The sequence below is a fragment of the Branchiostoma lanceolatum genome, chromosome 6 (assembly GCF_035083965.1).
Source record: "Branchiostoma lanceolatum isolate klBraLanc5 chromosome 6, klBraLanc5.hap2, whole genome shotgun sequence".
Classification (NCBI taxonomy): Eukaryota; Metazoa; Chordata; class Leptocardii; order Amphioxiformes; family Branchiostomatidae; genus Branchiostoma; species Branchiostoma lanceolatum.
Window position 1 is genome coordinate 10349465 of NC_089727.1, and position 25788 is coordinate 10375252.

The 25788-nt window shown below is 43.3% G+C and overlaps 2 protein-coding genes across 3 annotated transcripts; both read left to right on the top strand.

The window, feature by feature from the left end:
* The first annotated feature begins 54 nt into the window (after positions 1–54).
* Positions 55–6285, top strand: LOC136437345 (uncharacterized). Its single transcript, XM_066431908.1, has 7 exons — positions 55–224; positions 1524–1708; positions 2089–2148; positions 2751–2935; positions 3660–3828; positions 4428–4503; positions 4818–6285. The coding sequence occupies exons 2-7, from the start codon at positions 1526–1528 to the stop codon at positions 5120–5122; spliced, it is 978 nt and encodes a 325-aa protein (XP_066288005.1). The 5' UTR covers positions 55–224; positions 1524–1525; the 3' UTR covers positions 5123–6285.
* A 624-nt stretch (positions 6286–6909) lies between these two features.
* Positions 6910–23933, top strand: LOC136437319 (uncharacterized). Of its 2 annotated transcripts, XM_066431856.1 has the most exons (23): positions 6910–7021; positions 10678–10852; positions 11741–11800; positions 12250–12430; positions 12614–12922; positions 13395–13817; positions 14086–14255; positions 14435–14561; positions 15084–15377; positions 15515–15646; positions 16193–16366; positions 17032–17356; positions 17735–18036; positions 18230–18432; positions 18669–18795; positions 19174–19470; positions 19858–19980; positions 20427–20591; positions 21184–21420; positions 21854–22054; positions 22443–22606; positions 22805–22868; positions 23358–23933. In XM_066431856.1, the coding sequence occupies exons 2-23, from the start codon at positions 10715–10717 to the stop codon at positions 23468–23470; spliced, it is 4329 nt and encodes a 1442-aa protein (XP_066287953.1). In that variant the 5' UTR covers positions 6910–7021; positions 10678–10714; the 3' UTR covers positions 23471–23933. The 2 variants fall into 2 exon arrangements, with proteins under 2 accessions (XP_066287953.1, XP_066287954.1); XM_066431857.1 differs by lacking the exons at positions 15515–15646; positions 16193–16366.
* Positions 23934–25788: the final 1855 nt, after the last annotated feature.

Genomic DNA, 25788 nt, shown 5'->3' on the forward strand with positions numbered 1-25788 from the left:
AAAACACAGCACAAGGGCCGAGGGCTCGAGTTTCTGTTGTAGGTCGGATTCGGCGATGAGTGTCAGCACAACAACACTGACGGAAACACTCTAACCTTTGACACACCTGTTCGACTAGTCCTGACAAGGCTCGTCATTGGTTGTCATACGCAGGATCATGTATAATGAACTAGCACCCTAAGGTCATGTAAACGCCTCTTAGTTTGTGTCGTCTTCTGTTACAGGTAGGTCATGCTATTATTGTTCCGTAGGCTATGAAATTAGGTTTATTTCGAGTATACAACTGACTTTTGCTGGTTAGAAGAATGTTTTAACTTAGTAACCACTAATGGTTCGTTTGCATGTAACCAGATGTATCCCTTGGTGTTATTTTTCTCACATATCTGATCTGACTTTCCTTCCTTCTGTTTTGGCTTCGTCGACCTTTTTCCACCGTCACAGGTTGTAGGTGTTTATGGTTGCTTGAAACTGGATAATTTCAACGTTCAGCGATGTCAGTAAGCTTAAGGTTTGAACGGCAGACTAGAATTCCTGAAATATCAGGACACCGCAGTGTAATGTCACTATACACTAGCGCACCCCAGATCTTTTGTTGAAATCATTCCGGCGATCGGTGTGTCGCGTCTTATCCAGACAGTGGAACTTCATTAAGCTTTTCTTTTACGCTCTGTGGTATCGTTCGATGTATAGAAGAAAGACATTTGTCATAACCTTGACTTTGTAGTTCTCGGGACTTCAGTAACTAGTAACTATGAGGATGTTGTGCAGTAGGTTTTATTGCTATCATACCACAGAGAAACACTTCTTTCGTCTATCATTAAATGAGTTGGTCTGAGAGTCAGAGTGACACTGCACAGCAATCACAACAGAACATTATTTCGACTGACCTCCCTTCTCTTTCGAGATTCTGTAAGTATCACACATAAGGTCAGAGCAAGGAGGTTAACCTCCTTGGTCAGAGTGATCATGACTCACACCTTCCCAAGTGTGTAACACGGACTGACAACGCCCATGTTTTCAGTCCCGTGAACACGTCTTAGACCAGAAACCAGAGCTGGTCTCTAAAACCTACTTTCTAGATAATCAGATTGATAGCTAATCATGTGTTGTAGTTTTCGTCTCTATTTCGTCTATTAGATATTTAGCTAGTCGGACGTTTTCTCTTGGTGCTATGCACCACCAAAACAAGATAATGTGATACAGGTCCACCAAGGCCATTGACAGGTTGTTCCTGTTTTCCGCCTGTTCCAATTGCCAAGCGATTACTAGATAAGACTATGAATTTCCCGAATTTTGATTGTTCAAACATTATTGTTGGCAGATGTTTTTTTAAAGACTACTAGGCAATCTCACCGACCAGCTCCCAAGCATGGTTGATTTTGATCATGATTAACCATAGACGGTCGGGAGGCCATTATCGTGACATGTGTGACAAGGGCTTAGAGGTACCACAATCACTGATTAAATGTATGATTATACAATCTACAGTCAAAGGTACATTGTGATATTTCCTTCCTGTCCAGCCATGTGTTGTGGCGCGGGAGGCAGCTGTAAGTACAAGGGGACCTGCATCCGCAACCTGGGCTGGACCCTGATTGTTCTGGGTGTTGTCGGCTTCATCCTGGCAGTGATTGCAGATGGGGTGTATGCAGGATACCCGTTTGCTGTCGTGCATCACATCAGCGCTCCTATATGGGGAGGAGTCTTTGTAAGTCTGGCTGCCTTTTCTTCACTAAAAAGTGACTGGGACTACATGTACAGTCAAACCTGTACAAGTGACCATCTGTACATGAAGACCGCCTGGACAATGCGACCAGTTTTTAATGGTCCCTTAGAACTTGTTTCATATCACAGAGGGATACGCCTCATATACAACGTTATATATGCCTGCATGTACAATTGCATATTTGTTGTTGCCTCAACACAATCCCAAACTACATTTCACTCCTGACCAGTCATTTTCTAAATCTTCACAATTGTTCTTAAGATTCTATTGATTACAGCAAATTACAGCAGATGTCTTTCCCTCAAGTTGCTCTGCAACAGTTGACAACAATCTGATATAATTCCATGTGACATTCTTTCCAGATCATAATTGCTGGAGGCTTGGCTGTATGTGGAGGAAACAACCCTGATAATGCCTGTCAGGTGAGGTCTTCCACATTCAACTGAACTCTCATTCGGGGCATTGTCAGAGTATAGGTGGTGTGCAGTATCATTGAAAAAGGCCTGTTGTGCAGATTCCCAGAGTTCTTTTTTTTATACCCCTTACCCACTTACAGTGCACGACTCGACATTTATTTTGGGATGTAGGTGCACTGGTGCAACTATTAGACATGAAGATGTATGTGCACAGAATTTATTTTAGGTGCACAACATAAGATAAAGTAGAATGTCAGGAAAATAAATTTACAAGCCCTACTGCCTCTCTTAAGAACTTCAATCTGAAATTCTATAGCTAATTTCAAAATTTTAAACAAGTACAACAAATGTTATATTACTTTTTCTGCTATTTAGATATCAAGAATATTCTATAAACTAGTGTACAATATTACCTCTACCCTATAACCTTAAAAATATCTAGGTGCACTGGTGCGTGCACCCACGTGCACAGTCAAAAATTAGGTTCACAGCTTTCTGTTCTGTAGAAAAATCAATAAACTAAGTAGTATGTTATATGTAGAATATGATGAAAAGTCAAGAAACTTCTAACATGTTTTTCTTCCCACCCCCACCCCTTCTCCATACAGAGAATAGCACTTCTGATAATGAGCATCTTCGGCATCATAGCTGCCTTTGTGATTTGGATCATGGCGTCCGTAGGACTATCCGTTGATGGTAGTCAGTGTGACTTCTTTAAGAAGGGACCATGTGACAGAAGTTATCAATATGGATATGGTCTATATGACAACTGTGGTTGGTGGTCTGATTACTGGTAAGTAGTTGTGCTTGTTTTAAAGTACATATTACATTGCTTACCTTGCCCTTGTTCTTGCCATGTCATAAAGATATATACAGTCAAACCTGGTCAGGCAACCACCTCTATTCACAAGCCACGGTAAAACTATTCACAAGCCACGGTAAAACTATTCACAAGCCACGGTAAAACTATTCACAAGCCACGGTAAAACAGTCCCGTCAATTTTCACATAGAACAGGTGACCCTATAAATCGGGAATGACACTCTAATTCCGGAAAACCTTAAGAATATTTTTTTCAAGACATTATCTGATACCATTATGTTCTGATGATGTTACATCGTGATACAAAATACCAATAACTCAAATAGAAACATTCTTTATTCATTATAATATACAGTTTACCAAAATTCTGTCTGAGGTTTCCAGAATTCTCAAGAATTCTAGCTCAGGTCCCAGAATTCTGGCAGAAATCTAAATTCAGAAACATCATGATGTTTTTTATTTTATTTGATTTGATTTGATAATCAAAGTTTTGTATTCAGGATTTGACCGTTGCTGTTTAGTTATGTAACAATAGTTTTCTTCATTGCCATCTATCATCAAAACATGTTGAGATGTTTGTGCAAAGATGTTTTCACATGAAAGATTTTTGCACACTGGGGTCATTGTACTTGAGGTCCATTCCTCCTTTTAAATGATTCATGTTGTTGACCGTACTATTTCTTATTCTGTTTGCAGGTACGATATGTATCCCAACTGGCGGGATATTGACTGTGGGGGGATAAAGGCCCTCCATGCCCTCCAGCTGCTCCTGGGGCTGACAGAGACAGTGGTGATGTTCATCGTGAGCATCAGAACCTGCTGTGGAACCTGCAGGAACTGCTGTGACTCCACACAACAGCCACCGGTAGGTGTGGAGACTGTGAGTGTGTGTGTGTGTGTGTGTGTGTGTGTGTGTGTGTGTGTGTGTTTGTGTGAGTGTGCGTATGTGTGTGTATATGTGAGTATGTTTGTGTGTGTGTATATGTGTATGTATGTGTGTCTCTGTGTGTATATATATATATATGTATGTGAGTGGGTGTATGTGTGGCCGTGTTTGTGTGTTTATGTGTATGTTAGTGTGTTCGTGAGTGTATTTGTGTGTTTGTATATGTGTATGTGCATGTGCATTCATGTTGACAAAGGTTTGACCCTTAGTTACCCTTTTTCGATTGTGATACACTGACTGTTTGATGACAATTTTCACAGAACTCACGTGTACGAGGAAGTATGGCACATACTAGTAGCTTTGTGGTAAAACAGATAGCACTCAAAAAGTTTACTCAAGCTCCATACAGCCGCTATCCCTTCTGTATATATTGCCCATAGTTTGAAAAGCAGAGAAGACAAAAGCAAAGTATGATTTTGAATTTATCTAAATCCACAGCTAACTTAACATTTCAGCTAGCTATTCTTGCTGTAACGCTTGTGATGTTCTCTCAATCTAAAAATGTTCTTGTACTTCAGACTCATGCCATCATCTACCAGCCTGGACAGCCCTTACAGCAACAGATGCACTCTGGGGTCATCATCATGCAGACAGGTGAGAATACCATACTTATAATACTATAAGACTTTATATTTTCTACAGTCACAAATATGTCAGCTTTTCCTTTGCCATCCGTGGTTGGCAGCAGTGAGAGACCACATGTGAATTTCAATGTAATGGCCATCGGTCCATATTAGTCTATAAACTAATCAGTTAAGATCAGCTGGTTAAGATAATCACAGAATGCAGTGCAAGTCTATAACTTCAAGACATACATGTTCCTCATTGCTTTTCATGCCTCTGTGATGTTTTCCTGTGTAGTATTTATAGCACATGTATAATACATGAGCTCTCTTTGTCTCCTGTAGCGCCTGGGGCTCCACCTGGCCTGACCTATCCAGGACAGCAGCTAGCCTACAACCCCCAAGCACAACCTGGGGTATACCCAGCTCAGCCCCAGCCTGGGGCGTACCCAGCTCAGCCCCAACCTGGGGGATACCCAGCCCAACCCCAACCTGGGGCATACCCAGCTCAACCCCAGCCTGGGGCATACCCTGGGCCCCAGCCTAGTCCATACCACACACAGGCTGTGTCGTACCCCACCCAGATGGCACCCCCAGCCACTGTGTCAGAGCCACCACCTTATGATGTGGCTACTGATCAGAAGATATAAATGGTAAAGTTCTGGGTGGTTTTCATATGCTTGCTGGATTTAGCTTCAAATTCAACGACATTATATATATGAGCTATTATGCAAAGTATAACAAGACTGTATGTAAAAAAACTGTATATGTTTCTTCACCCCTTAAGACAGGTAAACCTGATGTTTTCCTGATATACTACGGACCCACACATGACCACGGAGCATGTGGTGAGACATGAATGACATGAAATATTAAACAAGCATAGCTTGAGCTAATATTTTTTGGTAAAGTTTTTAGCCATAGATTATGTAGATTAAGAGGTGTTGACACTGAAATGCATGACTTGGGTGAAAATCTGTTTTCTGGATTGTTAACAATATCAGTGTTATTAAAGAGATGTATCCAACTAATCTATGCCTTATATGATAATAGGTATGTACTTCAAATGTGATAATGTGATTTTTTGCACTTGTGGCTGTTCTCTTAAAAAGCTGTGTATGGATCATGGAATCAAGTGTCATTCAAAATGATGTCTATTCATACATCGAATGAAGAGTATGATTATTCAACCTGAATATGCCTTGTACAAACCAGCCATTTCGAAGGAACTAACAATCTTTCCAATATACATGAATACTAGTTGTGTATATCCAAGGTGAGGCAAAATATCATGTATGAAATGAAGGTAAAGTAACAAATGCTGATGTAACATTTATATTACATTTAAACAATAATAGGAACAATGGTTAAAATAAAGATGAGAAAAATATATCAGAAAAGACTTGATACTCATGATCAATTTACATCTAAAGATGGTGAATTACCTGAGCATTTATTTCGTGTATTAACATGATTCTTAACAGTGAACGTTGATAGACTTGAAGTCAATTGATTAATTCCGTGGTTGATACATATAACATATATGATTAGTGTGCTGATACACTAAAGGTTTTCATTGTAAACTTATTCATAAACGTGAAGTTAAGTTTTGTTGCACTGCGTGTTTGTAAGGGCCAGTAGTAGATATGGCAGCAATAACAGAGATGATCAAATGCTGTAACTCGTCAACCACATATTCTACTCCTGTAACGTGTTACATATATTGTCAGTGTTATTATGAACGCAGACTTCATGGATTTTAATGGTGGCTCTTCCAGGCTCTTCTTGTATCAAAAAACATACATTAAGCTGACGGCAAGGCTGAAGTCGTATTTTCAACGTTCATAACCCTATGAAATCAATAGAGCCGCGGCGACTCGGGTGGGAAGACGTATTTTGCTTGTATATTCATATAGTGTCTGACAGTATATGAATATACAAGCAAAATACGTCTTCCCACCGGCGAGTCTCCACGGCTATGAAATCAAGAGACATGTTTGGTCATGAGCTGACAAAATAACACACTCGTATCATGATCACGGGCAGTGGGAAGTCAAATGCCTTGGAAAAATCATGTAGTTCTACAGTCAGCCACTGTTCATTTGTACGTACCTTTCCCCATAATTACTTTCCCACTGTCACTTAGCGTTATGTTCTACATGGATGAACACCCCTATTGGTAGTCGTGTTGACTATTTATAGTTGTTGCAGAGAGATATCTGACAGCCTCAAGAATTGACACTGAACAACGACAATTTGTAAGACTTCAATTTTCATCGTCCAAAGTCGCTCCATGACTCCATATGTAAACACCCACAGGACAAAAGCTGAGGGCTCGAGTTTCAGTTCGGATGCCCTGTAGGTCGTATTTAGCGATTAGTTATCTCAGCACAACAACATTGGTGGAAACACTCTAACCTTTGACCCACCTGTTCGACGACTCCTGACAAGGCTCGTCATTGGCAGCCATACGCAGGATCATGTTTACTGAACAAGCACCCTAAGGTCAAGTAAACGCCTCTCACAGTTCGTGTCGTCTTCTGTTACAGGTATGTCGCTGTTCTTAAGCTATAAAATTAGGTTTATTTCTAGCATACAGCTAAGTTACGCTGTTTAGAAGAATGTTTTAACCTAGTAACCATAACGTTACATGCTGGAGGAAATGGTTCGTGTCACAGGTAGTCTCAATGAGGAAGTTGTGAAACAGGTGTGCTAGAAATGGTCCCGAAACAAATGATTCTCTTCTTACAAACAACAAACGTTCCTGACGCATATCCTGTACATATGTATAGCCATGTACAACATTGTCGACAGATAATCGGCCATTAGGCGTCATTTCGGTGATACATGGTCTCCTGAGATCAGAATTCGTGTCTACAAATTAAAACTAGAAAGCAACAAATATATTGTGCAATCACCAAGGAAGTCACAACTTATAGCTCAGTCTATTTTATGCAAGTACGTGACGACCAGAGCTCCCTATTTTAAGTTCCTGTTCCTGTATTACCGAACCTGATACGTTAGATGCATTGCGTAATGGCCTATCATGGCGTCTTCGGCTGCTATTTGGGGGTAATGACGTTATTTCGTTGAAAAATTACAGTAGAAAGAAAGTCCAACAGGTCTAGACTGCAACGTCAGTTCAGACGAGGGATCAGAGATAGGTGGGTGGTGTGTTACCCTCTTACAACGTTTGGAGTTTCAGTCGTATTTTGTTTACTTCTATGATATTTTTGGCAATTTTATGATATGACTATGGCACTTTCATACTTTGAAACTGTATGTAAACAGATGTATAATTTGGTGTTATTTTTCTCACATGTCTGATCTGACATTTCCTTTCTTCTGTCTTGCCTTTGTCAACCTTTTATCCCACCGTCACAGGTTTAAGGTATTTATAGTTGGCTGAAAGTGAGTGTCAGTAGGGTTTGAATGGACAGACAGGAATTATTGCACTATAAGAACACCACAGTTTATGTCACTACATACACTAGTAAGGTCTGGGTCATTTCTTGAAAGCGTTCGGGTGTTCAGTGTACCGTATCCAGGCAGTGGAACGCCATGAAGCTATTGCTAGCACTTTCATTCTTAGCGTAATGTCTGATTTAGAGAAGAACAAACGAATGTCATAACTTTGAATTTGTAGTCCTCGGGACTTCAATAACTATGAGGATGTTGTGCCTATTTATTTCTATCATACCGAAGAGAAACGCTTCTTTCGTCCAACATCAAATGACTCGGTCTGAGAGAGGCACGGTAATGTTTGAAAATTACATATGGATGCCAACATGAAGTAGCACATAAATTATTCAATGCTTTTATCTAGGGCATTCTTTGTTCGCGTGCAACATGGACATATGGAATCAGCTTGATCTTTGTCTGATAAGCCTAACACGTTTTACATGTTGTATTAATAGGGAATATCCACTGAATACTATTTGTTATACATACTTGGTATTTGTAACATACAACGCTATAGGGCGTATTCACGTGACGTCATCACCCCTGCCCTCCGTGGGCGGCCATGTTGGTGCTCACCCTGCAGTGAAGTTTCTCGGTGTCCGACGCTCTCTAAATTTCCAAGGAATGCGAAGTCGTCTGATCGCTGTTTTATTATATGCAAAGAGTCTCCAGCCTCACATCCTTTTCGCTACAAAAATCCAATTTCACCTACTGGAAATGACCCAGTTATCGACGAGCGAGGTTCCCCAGCAGCAAACCGGCCGCTAAACTGTTTACAGAGTACGCATAAAATCAGTTCACAGCATACAAGTGTTCCAAGGCCTGTAGCCACGTAGTACAGTGTCTTGAGTGTCGTGAGAAATTTTATTGACAGGGAGTACGTTATGATCGGGAAAGTTCGACGTTGAAAGACCCCCAGTTTATGAATGAACGTATCTCAAGCAACGATTAAACGGTGCCGCGACTGTGTTACACAACGGGCCTGTAACTTGCTTTTCGACCAGATACAAAAGGTTTCCATACACACACGTTTATTCTCAAACTTCAACTATTTAGATCCGCTGTTCGTATGTCAGAAATCCACTTTTGTTTCAGTCGTTTAGTCCCTTCGTAATCGTATGTTCCCGCACGTAACACGAGAAACGCAAAACCAATCTTACTGTTACCCGACCGGTGTGTGCTTTATCAGTCTCAATCCAACATCTGACCACGAGGCAAAACACCATGATTATGAGACAAAACGTTTTGAAGGGAAATTGTGAATGGCGTAGAAAACATCTGCCATTTATACAGAGAGTTCCATAGGGCTCCACTATCAAGTGAGCACCAACATGGCCGCCAGTGCTCGTTGCTAGGGGGAGGGCCACGTGACTGAATACGCCCTATACACAATAAAAACTTTCCGTTCAGTTGTAGCTGGTGTTCTATAGTGTGTGTAGCCAAGGACATTACTTAGTACTAGTACAGACGAAGCCACTTAATTGCACCTCGGATAAACGCACCTTCCATTTAATTGCACCGAATCCCAATATCCAAAACCGGTTCCCATTCACTGCATTGTTAGTGACTCCGCATATCTGCACCGCGCATGGTCACCAATGCCGGATAATTGCACCATTTTTTTTCAAAAGCCCTTGACAAATGAACTGAAAAGGTGCGCTAAAATCGGCAAAAGCGGTACAAATGAGCCGATACCTGTCGGTGTAAAGGCGCAATACCGCCAATATGTTTAAAACTGTTTTGAGTAACAAAAGAAGGCGGTCTCCATTGGCATTTACGTTGATAGGAATCGTATGGGAGGTCCCTGCCGGGTCACCCGTAATCAGTAACCAAGTTTTAGTTTCAATTCGTAGTTTCATGGCGGTACATGATTTTCGTAAATCGACAACTGCACTCTACGTAACGTAACACATGAAACTGTTATCCCATGAGTGGCATGACGATGTTTCAGAATGCCTCCCCTGTAACATTACGTGTGTTGTAATGCGGTAGATCGCATGGAAAATGAAAGAATGCAAAATAAAAACAGGTTCGTAGTCATTTCTTTATTTTCAGCCAAGGGTCAATAAATAAAGTTAATAACTGAATAATTTTGTCTGTTTTCTTTGTGCTAGTGTTTCTGACTAACAATACACCCCCTCGCCCATGGTGGTGCAGTCCAGCTGGGCATTTCGCATAATTGCACCAGCCGGATAATTGCACCAAAAACGCTGACAAATGGGTGGTGCAGTTAAGCGGATTCTACTGTATATAGGCCTATACAATGTCCTTGGTTTAGCTAAATGAACAGAACCCTGGTCCCATTCCTGTTGTTTTGGGAGTCCTGAATGGCGACGATGTCGTATTTGTGTGAGAGCTTCAATTGAGCTCGAGCACACCGAATTATGTTGCCTTATTCATACAATGTATACCCCACCTATTAACGAAGTAGGGTGACATTTGAAATGAAAGTAATGAGGTGCTGTTCCAAACCTTAGCTTCCCACTTACAACTGCACACACTCTCCTCAGGTTGAGGTTTTTGCTGTTTCTTACCTAAACCCTTCGCCCGCCAACTTGGTAGTTCCAATCTCTGATCTTCTTCGAAGTTGACTGGTAATTGTCTACGTTCCACAAAGTAAAGTAGGCTCTCGCACGGCGCGATCCAATCATATTTTCTATCTTCTTACGCATCGCAAATGCACCTTGGAAACCGTGACGTCATGGCATGGACCAGTAACCATATGAATGGTTCTCTTCCACAGGTGGACAGTTCACGGATCACCGTGAAAGAGTGAACCGATGGTGAAGACGAAGGACCTCTACCAGCCCGTGGGGTGGGTGCTGACGGCCCTGGGGGTGGCGACTGTCGGCCTGGGGTTGGGAGGACACAGAGTAGGTCTGGCTACAGCCACCCTGTGTGTGGGTACGGGTGTGGGGGTAAGTGTGCCTACATTTCAAGTTTTCAACTTCCATATTGCCGGTTGCTACAAGCTCATAAAAGAGCAAGAAATAGCAATACCTTTACGTATAGAAGTTAATAACTCCTAAGTTACTAATTGATATGACAAAGGTGTTTCAAAATTCAAACCCGTTGCCACCAAGTACAGGTAGGAGCATCCTCACTAGATACGTTTGAATGGCGCTTGTAGCTAGATGTGCAAAGGTTAGGTGTGACAGGTCGTTCAGTGTAATATAACTAGCTGCTGCCGTGTAGGATGAAACATATACTTGTACAGTGTTTGGTGGGATTTTTGTAATCTCCAAGCAGATCAATAGGTTGCGAAGACCGTATCAAACTGGCAGAAGAAGTACGTTTTGCAACCCATACAAGCTCCTTCTTCCAGTTGGATACGGTCTTTGCAATCCATTGGGCCTGGTTGGAGGCTAGGATTTTTGGTGGGATTCGGTGGGATTTGATTTTGGTCGTTCAGTGTAATACAGCCAGCTGCTGTCGTGTAGGATGAAACAGTATACTTGTACAGTGTTTGGTGGGATTTTTGGTGGGATTTGATTTTGGTCGTTCAGTGTAATGTAACCAGCTGCTGCCGTGCAGGATGAAACAGTATACTTATACAACGTTTGGTGGGATTTGGCGGGATATCTAGGCACTTCTGTGTACTGTCACGTGTAGGGATTATCACATGTCAATATGTACTTAAATTTTCTCCTGGTACAGAAGATGACAAACATGCATTTCATAATATCTAAAACATTCAATCAAAAATCATATTCGGCCTCTATTTCAATGGACTTACCCTCTGATCAACAGGATTTTTCTTTGAATATCATGGACCAAACGTTTCTTTCCTGTAACCACAACTACAGGTCGCAGTCGCTGGCATTGTGGGTATTTTCTGCGGTCGGAAGTCTGAAAAAGGCCAGCTGGTAAGTAAATTTCATATACCACTCTTTTCTAGATTTCATATACCAGTCTTTCCAAGATTTATATATAACAATCTTTCCTAGCTTCAGGCATACGCCCCTATCACACAGTACATGAGCGAACACATTTGTCGATCGACAAAAGGTCGCCGGATCTAAAAATTGCCAGAGACTCGACTGCATCTTTCAACACAGATACAACATAAAATCCAGCAAAAGCATTGGATGTGACTAGAAGAAACATTCATCCGAATCACAGTGTTATTGATTGTACTCTTAGTAACGTTAGTTAGAAACAAACGAACATTTTCTAGCAACTATGTTATATTGAGCACACAATGCCTAGAGTTTGATGTGCAAAGGTTAGGTGCCTTATTCCTTCGTAGTACATGCAGATGCTCGCTGTAACGTTAGATACGTATAGAAATGGTTTGCTTTGAATTTCCCGACAGAATGTTTGGACCTTGACCCTGACCTTGCTGGCGACGATCCTGTCCGTCACGGCCTTGGTGCTGAACTTCAAGGCACAAGTGTGTGCAGACCCTCCGGACTGGACGGGCGACGTCACAGGCTATCACCAGGAGTACGACGGGGCCATACGCGAGGTCGTCCATGAAGCCAATTACCAACACGGTAGGTCCGTTTTTACCGTACTATCACATCTATATGTGCTTTCCCAATTCTCATGGTCAATATGCGTTGGTCAGACAATGTCGTTTAGCGTTTGTGATAACTGTTGGTTGTTTTGGTGATTTTTCCTCCACAGGGTATCCCGATTATTAACTTTTGGTCGTTTTGTCGATTTTTTAATGACAGGAGATCCTGACTCTTCAGCGCCCGGGTACGGCCTTGCCTGTGAACACCAGATCCTGTCTGCAAACTGTCCGGCTGGCAAGGTCATCCGCATCGTGTCGGCCCTGTACGGCCGAACCCAGCCCGAAGCCGTCTGTGCAGGTCCGGTGTACACCACCCAGTGCCGCAGTACAACCAGCCTCACGGTGGTACAGGGTCGCTGTAACGGTCAACAGTCGTGTTCGGTTACAGCGAACAACAGCGAGTTCGGAGATCCATGCGTTGGCACGTTCAAGTACCTGGAGATCGAATACGAATGTACTGACACCGAGCGTGAGTCAAGTTTTCTGCCCAATGGTGCAAGATTTCCTGACAACTAATGTAAATACAGGCGTTGCCTTTCCCACACGCAAAGTGTTAACATTTCAACACAGTTTGATAGACAATACTGTCATTTTTTCGTTTAAGACATCTTTGCTCTTGAAATATTCATTTTTGTGTATTCAAAGTCACTTACCGAGACTTTATAAGTGGGAATCTCAGAATAGAAAGCAAATGTTCAGGTCTAGTGTTTAAATTTTCGTCCATCTTCCACAGCTATGTTTGGAAATAGCATTGAAATCTTTACATCCCAAGTTTTCCCCTTTCCTCGTTTTCCCTTTTCTTTCATTAAAATTCTTCTTCGTTGAACTAGGTCACTTATGTTGTTGTAACTTACATAATGTTTTGGATAACATCTTGTAGTAACAAGTCTTTCTCTGGATATGCAACGCTGCCACTGAAATTGTTTGGTTCTATTTTTAAGGTCCTCGCGGTCCTAACCTCGCCTTAGGAAGACCAACACAGCAGTCAAGCGTGGGGTACGACGGTGTCCCTGAACGGGCGGTGGACGGCGTCGAGAACGGCGTCTACAGTGCCAACTCCTGCACCCACACCCAGCTGACTCACAACCCGTGGTGGCGGGTAGACCTGGGCAGTTCGCGCAGCATCGGCGATGTCGTCATCTTCAACCGCCAGGACTGCTGCTCAGAGAGGCTGAGTCCCTTCCAGGTTCACGTAGGGGATTCCCCTGACGTGATGTCCAACCCGACCTGCGGCGGGAACCACGCGGTACCGGCGGGACAGCCAGCCGTCACCGTGGACTGCCGTGGTCGCACGGGGCGGTATGTGGGGATCCTGCTACCCACCAGGCAGTATCTCACTCTCTGTGAGGTCCAGGTGTACGAAGGTATGGATGTTATTTGGTTATACCAAAGATATTTGAAGAAAAAGTGGCAACTGGACAGATATTTCTACATTTTGTGATCTAAGATATTAGAGAGTGAAATCAAATTTTATACGAGTTTTATTTTTTTGGTTCTTTTGCCTTTTGTGAGTCCAACCAGATCTGTACAATCACCTTAAACCATATTCTAGCCATCTTTACTCGGTTATCATTGACGTTGCCGGTCAAGTACATCTTACCAGACAATAATGTTGGCGATTCCCCTCCTCAGATGTACAGGTTGAACGGCTTGGGTGCTGGACAGACACCGCTGACAGGGCCATCCCTACAGTTGAGGGGTCGGACCCGAGGTTGGATGGACCTTACCAATCACGCCAGCAGGCCTTCCAGAAGTGCCAGGCAGTGGCACTGAATCGGAACTTGAGTGTATTTGCTCTTCAGGTATGCAGCAATGGGCTCAAGTCTCATCAAAACTATAAAGATTTTCATCAAAATAACTCTACTTTTACATGACTCTTTGCTAACTTACCTAATGATCTATGTGGTCTATATTATCATGATTGTAATGACTGTTCCGTTTCAAACAGTGGATTTCGCATGATATATTTCCTTCCATGTAGAACGGAGGTTGGTGTGCGTCATCTGCAGAAGCTGGAAACACCTACAAGATGTACGGACCTTCGGGAGACTGCCGAGATGACGGCAAAGGCGGTCCTTGGGCAAACGAGGTCTACAAGATAACTCAACGTGAGTGCTAACGTTACTAATGTGTATGTATGAAGGCATTGATTCTACTGGGACGCCCAGTGAGTTCATGCTTTGAACCATACCTTTAAGTTATATAGTATGTAAATAGGCTTGTGTGTTGGAGATTTAAACCTTCTACTATATCAAGTCCACAGATTCAGGACCTTCCCATGACTTTGCTTTTGACTACTCCCAACCGAATCTGAGTTGGGAGTAGCCTGGAATCGGTCCTATTCTAGTTCTAATTCGCTCCTCTGGTCGCATCTAAGCACAATTTGACTTTCCTGACGTTGGTATTTCACTTTATTTTAAAACAAAGTGACGCAGACGACTTTTAAAGACCAGTTGGTAATCTCGCCGACGAACTCCCAAACCGCAGATAACCTTGCCCACGACTTACTCCCACCCATGGTCTGGAGAAGGTCGGGAGGCCATGGCCGGCTGTGTATGACATGTTGAGAGGGGCTTGAGGCCGTGCTCGAGCTGCTACATCTTTTTAAACTGACGTTGTGTTTCTTGTAGGAGGAAGCCTGCTGAACGAGCTGGTGTGTGAACACCAGACGGCGTCCCTACAGTGTCCCGACAGGCAGCAGATCCGCGTGGTGAGCGCCTCCTACGGCCGGACCGACGGGACCGTGTGCGGCGGGCCTGTCCGCACCACCGAGTGTAGGAGCAGAACCAGTCTGTCGGTGGTGAAGGGAGCGTGTGACGCCCGGCAGTCTTGTGTCGTATCTGCGGAAAACAGCGTGTTCGGAGATCCGTGCGTGGGGACATTCAAGTACTTGGAAGTGCAGTATGCGTGCATCGCAACACCAGGTAACGACACAGACTTGTGATTTCAACCGTGTACTTGATAAACTACATGTAGTTAAACCTGGCATTGGCGTGAAGCATCATCACATTCTGTAATTCAGAAGATGACATCGTCATATTTGTCATTGTGACTTCCCCAGACATGCCGCGCTACCTTGGCTGTTATGAGGACCATCGTGAGCGGATCTTCCCCTCAGACCGCATGGATTCTGACGACATGACGTCAGACTTGTGCATCCAACATTGCCGGGAATACGGACATCAGTATGCGGGTACGTAATGACTTACTTTATTCCTTTTCCTTATTCAGTTATTCTATTCCTATATACAGATTTACCAACACCAGAATGGGCCCCTGTCACATAACAGGAAAATCGCGAGTAAAAAAAGACATTTTCGGCAGGACATACGCCCCCATGTTGCCTCGATCATCGTGCGATTTTTACAGACCGGTCGATGTTCGCAGGTCCCTGAGCCCCGTCCAATGTGATGGGATAGATTTTCAGGTGAAAAATACACCCTGTTTATAAATCCGGTGACCAAAAATACGCCTGAATTCGAAGCTCGTCTGTGTGACGTCACCTATATGCCACTCCAGCGACGTTTTGAAACTTAGAAGTTACAGGACAAAGTTCTTTGATCTTTTTCTTATTGATGGTCATTGTCAGGACTAGATCACCTTACGGATTCAGTAATGTTTATCCCTTTTTCTTTTAACGTTTACTAGTGTTAGCTGAATACAGTAACCTGTACTGAATACCGGACCCACTACGAAAATCTTTAAGGTATGACCTAAAAGTACCGACTCCTTTGCTTAGCCACCCAGTACGCCCATGAATGTTGGTGTGGCTCTCAAAACGACTTTGTCGGGATCGGAGGACGCCGGCCGGACTCTGAGTGCGACCTCCCGTGTCCAGGAGGTTCTACATCAGAGCAGATGTGCGGGGGGACGTGGAGAATGTCTGTCTACAGGATCGGCCGGGCAGACTGGGGTATATACGCTGTTGCTCTTTTATTTCGAACTCTACAATCGAGGTCGATATTGTAGGAGCTCCCTTACATGTGTGTGTGTGTGTTCAAAGTTGTACTTATTTGTTTTGCAAGAGACACACATAATCCAATATTGCAAGATATCTTCATCATGTCATGCGAAGAATTGAAGCTCTAGCTAACCTCTCAATTATGAAAACAACAATTGAAATTTCAAAAGCAAACGCGATATGATGGATGTGGACTAGTTATGTCGTCTTTACGACACGTACTGATTTATTTCGCGCTCTGTGATCGAGCAAACATCGTACGGCTGTAAAGACACACAGACCTCTGTTGACATGACTGTGAGTTCCGAGAACATATACCTCCGTCAGGCTCCGTGGATTATTTACCAAGTTGCGTCATCTGTACATGAAGGAAGAAATCGTTGAAAAAACCTACTCGTCGGTTATATAGATTACAACATTTGCTGTATAATTTGTATTCTGTAATTTCATACTCATTTAAGTCAAGCATTGCCACATCAATCATGAAAAGCCACTGAAGTTTCAAAGGCAAACGCGATATGACGGATGTGAGCTAGCTATAGACAAACCTATTGAAATATTCGATGCAGTTTCTCTATTCTCTAATGTGTACTCAATACACAACCACGTGTTCTCAGGACCTGATCCGGTAGGTCTGTGGCCGTTCAACGAGCAGTACGGCGCAGGAGACGCAACAGGAAACGGAAATGACGGAGTGGCAACAGGAACCCGCTTGGTCCCAGGTCCCTTTGGAAACGTCAAGGGCGCTTTCCTGTTTTCGGGGACTACAAATTCCTACATCGACATTCCTAACAACGGAGTCTTGGATGTGCGCTCCTCATACACCATACTGGCACACATCTTCCCAACCGGCGAGGCCGGGCCGATCTTCAACTACGTCGGGAACAACAACCAGTGGGCGGTGCATCTCTGGCTGACGGCTCCGCAGGACCTCTTCATGCGGTAAGATTACATACCACACACGGAATATTCAACCTCAAAAAAAAGAAGCATAACCACAAAGACCTGAGGTGTCGAAAAAGACTGCTCGTTGCAGATGAAAACACAGAATTAAGTTTACTTGAGTTAGTTTACTGTGCACAAAACTTTATAGGAGCTGCATTAATATATCGTTTGTCTTCCTTACTGTCCTTACTGTCCTTACTGCGTCCGATTTCAGTAACTAACTAAACGTTAGCCTCAAATTGGCTTCCATCATGAAAAAAAAAAGGAATCGTAAATATCATATGTTGTCCAGTGAAAAAACAACATACTAATGGAAGGCCGCAACGTTACATTTAGAGCGATGTATAATCATGGAGATAATTCCCTCTGTTGTAGGACGGTGGGAAGAGACGGACATTTCTCACCTGCCATCGGTGCGACTGTCCTGCAGCAGAACGCCTGGAACTACGTGGGCGGAACCTACGACAGTTCCACAGGCGTGTCATCCATCTGGAACAACGGCCAACTGGCTAGTCAGAAACAGGTCGGAGTCCCAGCGGTCGCAAGTCAGTACCCCATCCGGGTGGGCAAGAGGGACGGAGACAGTCGGATTTTCTCGGGCCGTATTGCCTGTCTGCAGCTGTACAACTTCGCAATGACTGCCGACCAGATTGCAGCAGCACGGGATAAGTGTGGAGGTGAGTCCAGGAGAGATACTACTACACGTAGTAGTATGTAGTGAGGCTGTCCATTCTATGGACTGTTGATGTGTTCAGGTGTTACAAATATGTGCTTTTTGCCACATCCCTGTCTGCTAAATACAATGTATGGGTCTTTCTCCACATCTCTATCTGCTATAATATGTGCCTTTGCCTAATCTCCTCCTGCTAGCGCTGACACCCCCACGGCCGATTGAGCCCGTCGGTAGTCAGCTGCAGCGTCTCGGCTGTTGGGCGGACACTGCCGACCGCGCCGTCCCCACCTTGGAGGGTTCCGACCCCGGCCTGGACGGACGGTACGGATCACGCACTGACGTCATCAGGAAGTGTCGGGATGCCGCCGCCAGACGGGGATACAACGTGTTTGCCATCCAGGTGCGTCTTATTCAAACTGTGAGGCCGTTGTGGACATAATTTGAACGGACGCCTCTATTGGAACAATGATCTTCGTTTGGAACCCACTAGTCCTTTTGGGACTGTTCTTTTGGGACTCAAGTATTAGAGTGTAGACTTCAGAACTTGATTTTTGTTTCACATATAGTGGATAATTGTGCACAGTACATGAGTGATCTGTCGTTATTGTAAATGAATCTATAATGTACACTTTACAGAACGGTGGATGGTGTGCCGCGTCGGCCGACGCACTGCAGACTTACCAGATGTACGGCCGGTCCGACGCTTGTCGCGCCGACGGCGAGGGAGGCCCCTGGGCGAACGAGGTCTACAAGATTGTAACACGTGAGTTCGTTATCTGTTACAGACAATGCATTAAATTTGATAGCATATCATCATGCCATTATGGAGAAATTAAACTGTTTGCCAACTCAAGAAATTGGACTCGCGGGAATTTCCGACAGAATCGCTCAGTCCTCGACAGCTATCTCATCCAATTTCTCTGGACATCAGACTCTATACAAGTCTGACGTCAGCAATGGGTCAAAGGTTGTGGGAAGTAGATATCGCTCCCCGTCCCGGTTTAGAGAAGATCCCAATGCCATGTTCGCTTGTCATCTAGCAACCACTGTAGTCATTACTTTATAAAGCGCTTGCAGTATTGTATATAAAACCTCACAAATGCTTCTTGCCGTCACACCAATTGCATTATTTGGCTTACAGGTCCACAACCACAGCCAGGCTTGGTGTGTGAACGCTCCACCATGTCCATACAGTGTCCTGCTCACAAGGTCATCCATATCCAGTCAGCCATGTACGGACGCGTGCCCGGTGGGTCGGTGTGCGGCACTGTCTACACCGGAGCGCCGTGCAGGAGCCCCACCAGCCTCTCGGTCCTACAGGAACGGTGCGACGGCAGGAAGACCTGCTCGGTGCAGGCTGAAAATGGCCTTTTCGGCGATCCGTGTGTCGGAACGAACAAGTATCTGGCAGTAGAATATGAGTGCGTCCGCGTTCCAGGTTGGTACGACCTTTTTAACCCCAACATTGAGTGTTCTTAATCATCTTATCGGGAAGTTTTATGTACTGTATGACTATGATGTCACATCATCTGTTTACCGGAGTCATGTCCGAATGTAGTGCACCCGGAGCCTCCATGCCTCACGTTTATTCAAATGCCGAAATGGACGTCTGGGTAGTGGGTACACATGTAAAGGCTTTCCTTCACTTCGACAAGCAAGAAATGTATCACATGAGCGTCTGGTTCAATAACATGGTCTTATTCATATCGGTCGTCTATATTGTACCTTTTAGGGAAAATAACAATACTTAGGAAGAAAACGTAAATATGTATGTTGAAAAAGATGTTGAAATCAATGCCCATTATCACCATCACATACCCTCCAGGTTACAAGGGCTGCTACGAAGACATCGAGTCTCGCAAGTTTCCGGCTGACGAAATGCAGTCCGATAAGATGACGCCAGAGATGTGTGTCCGACACTGTAAAGACAACGGACATGCTTACGCTGGTGAGTCATATATTAGACATCAAGGCACATGTACGTTTCTAACTGATACTGTGACAAAAACGTTGAACATTTATTGCGTTACAGGCAATGCAATGGCCCATTGTCGCATACGTCACGATACATCGATCATTGTCGGCTGTTGGCTCTGTCATGTCGTCATAGCCTGCTTGAAAATAACATTCTACAGCATCAAAAGCTAACGACAACCTACGACCGAATGTAAGCACACCTTAAGACATCATTGCCGTGCCGTAAAACCTGACGTAAAGTTACTTTCGAATTAGCAGAGGTTGTTTGGGAAAATTGTGACCCCGTTTTTTGTCCGAACTCTCAAAGTGTTCTCGGGGAGTTCAGACAAAACATATCATATGATAAAAAGGTCACAGTCTTAACCAACCTCTGCTTGTAGAGTAACTTTAAGTATCACGTATGACTGTTTTCCCCAGCCACTCAGTACTCCCGTGAGTGCTGGTGCGGGTCCGAACACCATTTGGACGGTCTCGGCAGCCGCCTACCAGAGACGGAATGTGACAAACCGTGCCCGGGTGATGCGGACCAATGGTGCGGGGGGACGTGGAGGATGTCGGTGTATGGAGTCCAGGATCGCGACGGTAAACATCAAGCCTCTCATGGTCACGTACATTCTTTTTGATAACTATTCAGAAATCGAACTATTCTATAAGAAATAATGGACCCACTTGAATGTCTTCTTCGGCTTTTTGACCCCTTATTCTGGATATGAGACTTTATGCACGTGTGACCCAGCAGTGGGTATAAAAGGTTGTTGGAGGTTGATATCGCCCCCCGTCCCGGTTAAAGCCCCTGTCACACTTGTGCGTATAGACAAGTCCGCATGAGTTGCGTATTAACATGTTTTTGGTTTAGGTTAAGCTTGCAGCCGAAGAAGTTATTTCTTAGGTTCGATCACTTCGCTGTACAACGGTGGGTCAAAGTAGAAAACAACTTTTCCCCGCAAACCTTACTTAAACCAAGGAAATGTTAATGTGCAACTCACGTGCCCTTGAATATACGCACAAGTGTGACAGGGCCCTAAGAGAAGGTTTTCGCGCTCTGATGTACATGTAGATGACCGTCTTAACTATCAATGACAGCGATAGTTTCTATCTTTTTGTAAATACATGTGTTTAGAATAACAACTATTTTCACGAATGACAAAGTGAATCTTTGTCTGTTTTCTAACAGTTTGTGAGACCCCCAGCACGGACACCCAGTACCGGTACCGCTGGGACATGCCCCGCCTGACAGGACAGCGCTTCACGTTTGAGGTGCAGGCCAACAATGACGCCCATGTGGCGCTGTCCTCCCAGAGCCAGGACATGGACGACATGTACGAAATCGTCATCGGTGGCTGGTCCAACACACAGTCCGTCATACGCCGCAGCAAGCAAGGCAACAACCATGCCACAGCCTCAACATCTGGTCAGTTTCTACTGAACCCTCTTAATACTGCTGTGGAGCATTCTGTAGTTCTAATACTTCATAGTTACAGAGTTTTTATTACCTACGTGAAAACAGGGGTGTCGTTTTTGGTATGTTTGTTTGTCTTGGTGTGTGTTGCGGTTTGTTCCCTCTGGCTTGGGTCCAAGTTTGTCCCTGGGCTGAGTTGTAACCGGAGAGTGGCAGGATGGGAAGGTTAAGATGGCCTGCCTCCAAATTTCTTCAGCAGGCTGGCAGAAAGTGAACGTTGGTACATGACCATAAGTCAGGAACCCGAGGAAGGCATGTGTCTGAGAGTGGGCATGTAATGTGTGAAACGGACATGGTTGTGATATATTTTGTCAATAAATTTACAAAAACTCTAAATATTTCACAGAAGTATGAGATCTTGTCTTATTTCTGTCTTTGCCCACAGGCATCAACTCCCCCACAGAGTACAGGACCTTCTGGATCACCTGGTCTTCAGACGGAACCATTGCTGTTGGGAGGGGTGGGGAAACTCAGCCGTTCATGCAGTGGACAGACCCAGACCCTCTGCCCATTGCCTATGCTGGATACACCACTGGGTGGGGGAGTACAGGGAGGTGGAAGTTCTGCCACGCTGCTCGGCCTGCAGGTATGTTTGAACACCGATTAATCTGGTGGTCGAAATATATCACAGATGTGATACTATGGAACCAGGTAGAAAGGAATATGAGGTAAGGGTTTCATTTATGCATTTCTAGGTAGTTGTATTATTCCTGTTTCCTTTATCAGCCGTAGTACAATAGCTTTAATCTGGGTGCTTCCATTCTCACTCCCTCAAAATAGAATTAAATATTTGTGTTAGGGAGCGAGGCTACACATGTTTTGGACTTCATGTGCTTTCAAGTCAGTTCATAGCACAACGGCCCACTACTCACATATCCTCAGATGGTCTTTGAAGATTAAAAAAAATCTACCGATAGCCCTGTATAGCCTCCTTTATGAAAGGCACTGAGATCTGTCATACTTCTCATACACAGAGACAGGGATGCAATCCTCCGTGGAAGCCCCTCGGAAGCGGTCAGGCTGTTCACCATGCAGACATATCGCCTTCTACGTGAAGATCTCCACATCCATTATGCTCTCCCTGTGCCTGCTGGCCTGCCTTCTGGCATGTTTGGGATATCGACGGTTCGACAGTAAGGTTAGCTGGACTTCATGTTTCTACATAAAGCAGATTTCATTTATTCTAGTGTGCAATAAACAGATACAAACCCTCTCAACCACTGCACCAGAAATGATTAATGACAAGTTGCAACTTTGCAGTTGTATTTTCTGACTCCAAAATTGTTTCATAGCAGTTTTAAAGGATGACAAAAAGGATTGTTTTCTGTTATTTCAGAAGTTCAGAAATGCTGTGAAACAGCCACCGGATATATTCTCCATATCCACCGCACCACCCCCAGGTAAGCTGCGCTGTGTTTTCTTTTCATAATTGCATTTTCTAGTACATGTAGCTGTTTTTGAGATCCAGTAACGTTACCACTGGGACCCAAAAAAGCTTGATGTATCAGATCCTTGGCATTTCGATGTAGCCAAACAGCTAGCAATTGCAAGATTTATACTTGTTACCAGGTAACCATGTTACATGTACATGTACCTCGGATCCATAAAACAGGTTCACTGTAGTATTGTTTTTGGTCTGTGTGTTTGGTCTGTGTGTATGTGTAGTTATTTGAATATTGTAAGGTGACAGGTTGTGAGAATGGCTGAAGATAGCATGATAGAAAGGTTGGCTTGAACGGGTCCAAAGTTGGTCCCACAGGCTGGTAGGAACATACTTAGACAGACTTAGCGAGGAATCCACAATAATGAATAAAACAAGAAAATTCACAAAAATAATATTTCATGGAAGTATGAGATCTTTGACTTCTTGCTTTCCATGTCGTACGTAGGTCTCACCAATGATTATGGTGTGGCACCACTGGGTCCGGCTGTGGCAGACGATCCACCACCACCATACCCACAGGAGGACAGCCCTTGCTATAAAGCCACCGCTGACACCTAGTCCTACCCTACACAGACCAGGATGACCTTCAGAGGCGGGTCATTATTTTGGAGCTGATAGAATTTTCCGTTTCATTTGTAACGAAAGATTGTTTATTAGGGCAAAGCGTTTTCTTAGTCATCAATAAGTAATAGATGCATGAAGGAGCTAACATTTGTATATTGTGTTATAAATCATTTCTATTGCTATTTGTACAACTTCCGGGCGCCCAATCTTGAAAGGTAAACTGGATCTATTGATACACAAACAATATTTTCTTTTTCAAAATAGAACAGTGCTTGTTGTGAGCTTTATGGGGAAGTTTGCTCATATGTCTCAAAAGTCTAATTGGGTTTCAATATCGTTTTACTTTACATTCTGTATCCCTTGATGTTAATTGGATTTGATATAAACGTCTGTTATGACAGTATACATAGATCTATACTCTAACTTTAGAAATAAATATATTTCCTCTTGATTCAAATGCTCTTTTGAGTTCACATCAATTGATTACAATCACTTGTGTTCAGGGGCGTCATGAATATACACATCATGATAATATACCCAACTTGCTCTTGGTGTGGGGACTGAAAGAGGCAGCCTTTCAAAGTAATACAGACATTTGCAGAGGATTAGGAGACAAACTGAACTTGCCCTCTAAGGCTTTCCATTCAACATCAAACCTTGTATTAAGGAAAGGGATTGAAAGAGTTAGAGGGCCACAAGTGAAAGAAACAACCTGTTGTTTTTTTTTGTTGCTGGAGGATGCAAATTTAGCTGCAATGGTTTTGATAGTTGCTAGGGGCCGCTTTTGATCCATACTGCTGATGGATACTAACATGACACAATGACTGAAAAACACAAACTGCTCGGAAGATTTGACCGGTTTTCTCTCTGATTTTTGTCTAACTTTGCAGTACATTTGAAGCATTGAATGAGGGATAAGGGTTGTTTGGTGGCGTTATCCACAATTTGATTTAATTCAGGTTAACGGTGTATGCACCAAACTTGCTTTTCCTGTTTTCCCCATGGGCACCATTGTCTGTACTCCTTCACAGTTCATAAACAGCAGAACATGAGAATTGCAGGGAGAAGACAAACAATGTTTTAAATTCAATCACAATAAAAGCACTGCTAACATGTATTAACAGCCATCTCTGACAAATGCAGCTAAAGAGGACAGGGGTCTAGATTTACTGGGGCTTGACCCTGATCCTTATCAAATGTTGATCTGACTTAATCCTTCTTAATCCCTTAAAGCAGAAATGACTTCCTGACTGACAGGACACAAAGCCCATCAGGTCTGCTGTACAGAGACTCACATAGATGGCACGACTGATTAGATTAAATACTGTGTACAAATCATCCTCAACCTTTGATAAACAATGACAACCTGTTTTTTCTGTAATACTCAAAGTACTGCTAGCTGGATGGCAAAAAGACTTAGTTGGAGATTTTGAAGACCTTTTCCTGATGTGGGTATCCTGCCTTATCATGACATGGGTACAAAGTATAGATTTTTGGTTCAAAATAAATTTAGAAAAACATCAAAAATAATTTTAAAGGTGTTGTGACCCAAAAATGTAACTTCACACATGTAACATCACACTCACTCTTCAGTCTTCGCTTTACTGAGCCTAGGGTCATACTGACTTCATGCTATTTGGATAAGACACCCCAAAATAATCTCAGCGCAAAAAGTTTGAAAACTGAACTAGGTTGATAATTTCTCCACTGTTTCTTGATGAATTTCATTGTATCAATATCATTGGAAAGCTTGTGCAGTGTATTTGCTATCTATCTATCTAATGAAGTACTCGGAATAAAAGAGAACAAAAAAAAACTGTGTTGGCAGATGATCTTTTAATTAGCAACTTATAGAACAACTTATAGTCTTTTGAACAGGTAATTCAAGCCACCACACATACAAGGTATATTTAACATGGTACATACGTTTATATTGTCGTGTCCAGCCAGGATGTCTACCACAGCATGGTTTAGAACATGATAATTTATGTGTGCGCCACTCACATTCAATTATGCGGGATTGCACAAGCCCCTTATAATTTCCTTTCAAATTATGTCCAGTTGTTTATGATTGTGAATTAATCTAATTCCAAGATCATGTGTTATCTAGAATGTTAATTGTATTGATATAGATCTTACAATCATGTAGTAAGATCTATGTTACCATTCGATCCTGATAGTCCTGATTGCCCTCAATCTCCCTAGGGACCTAGAAGACAGAAATCACAGAATCTGATGTGCAATTACTTATCTGTTTAACTTAAATTGCAGCAGTAACAACCCAAAATGTCTATTAATACTGCTCATATACG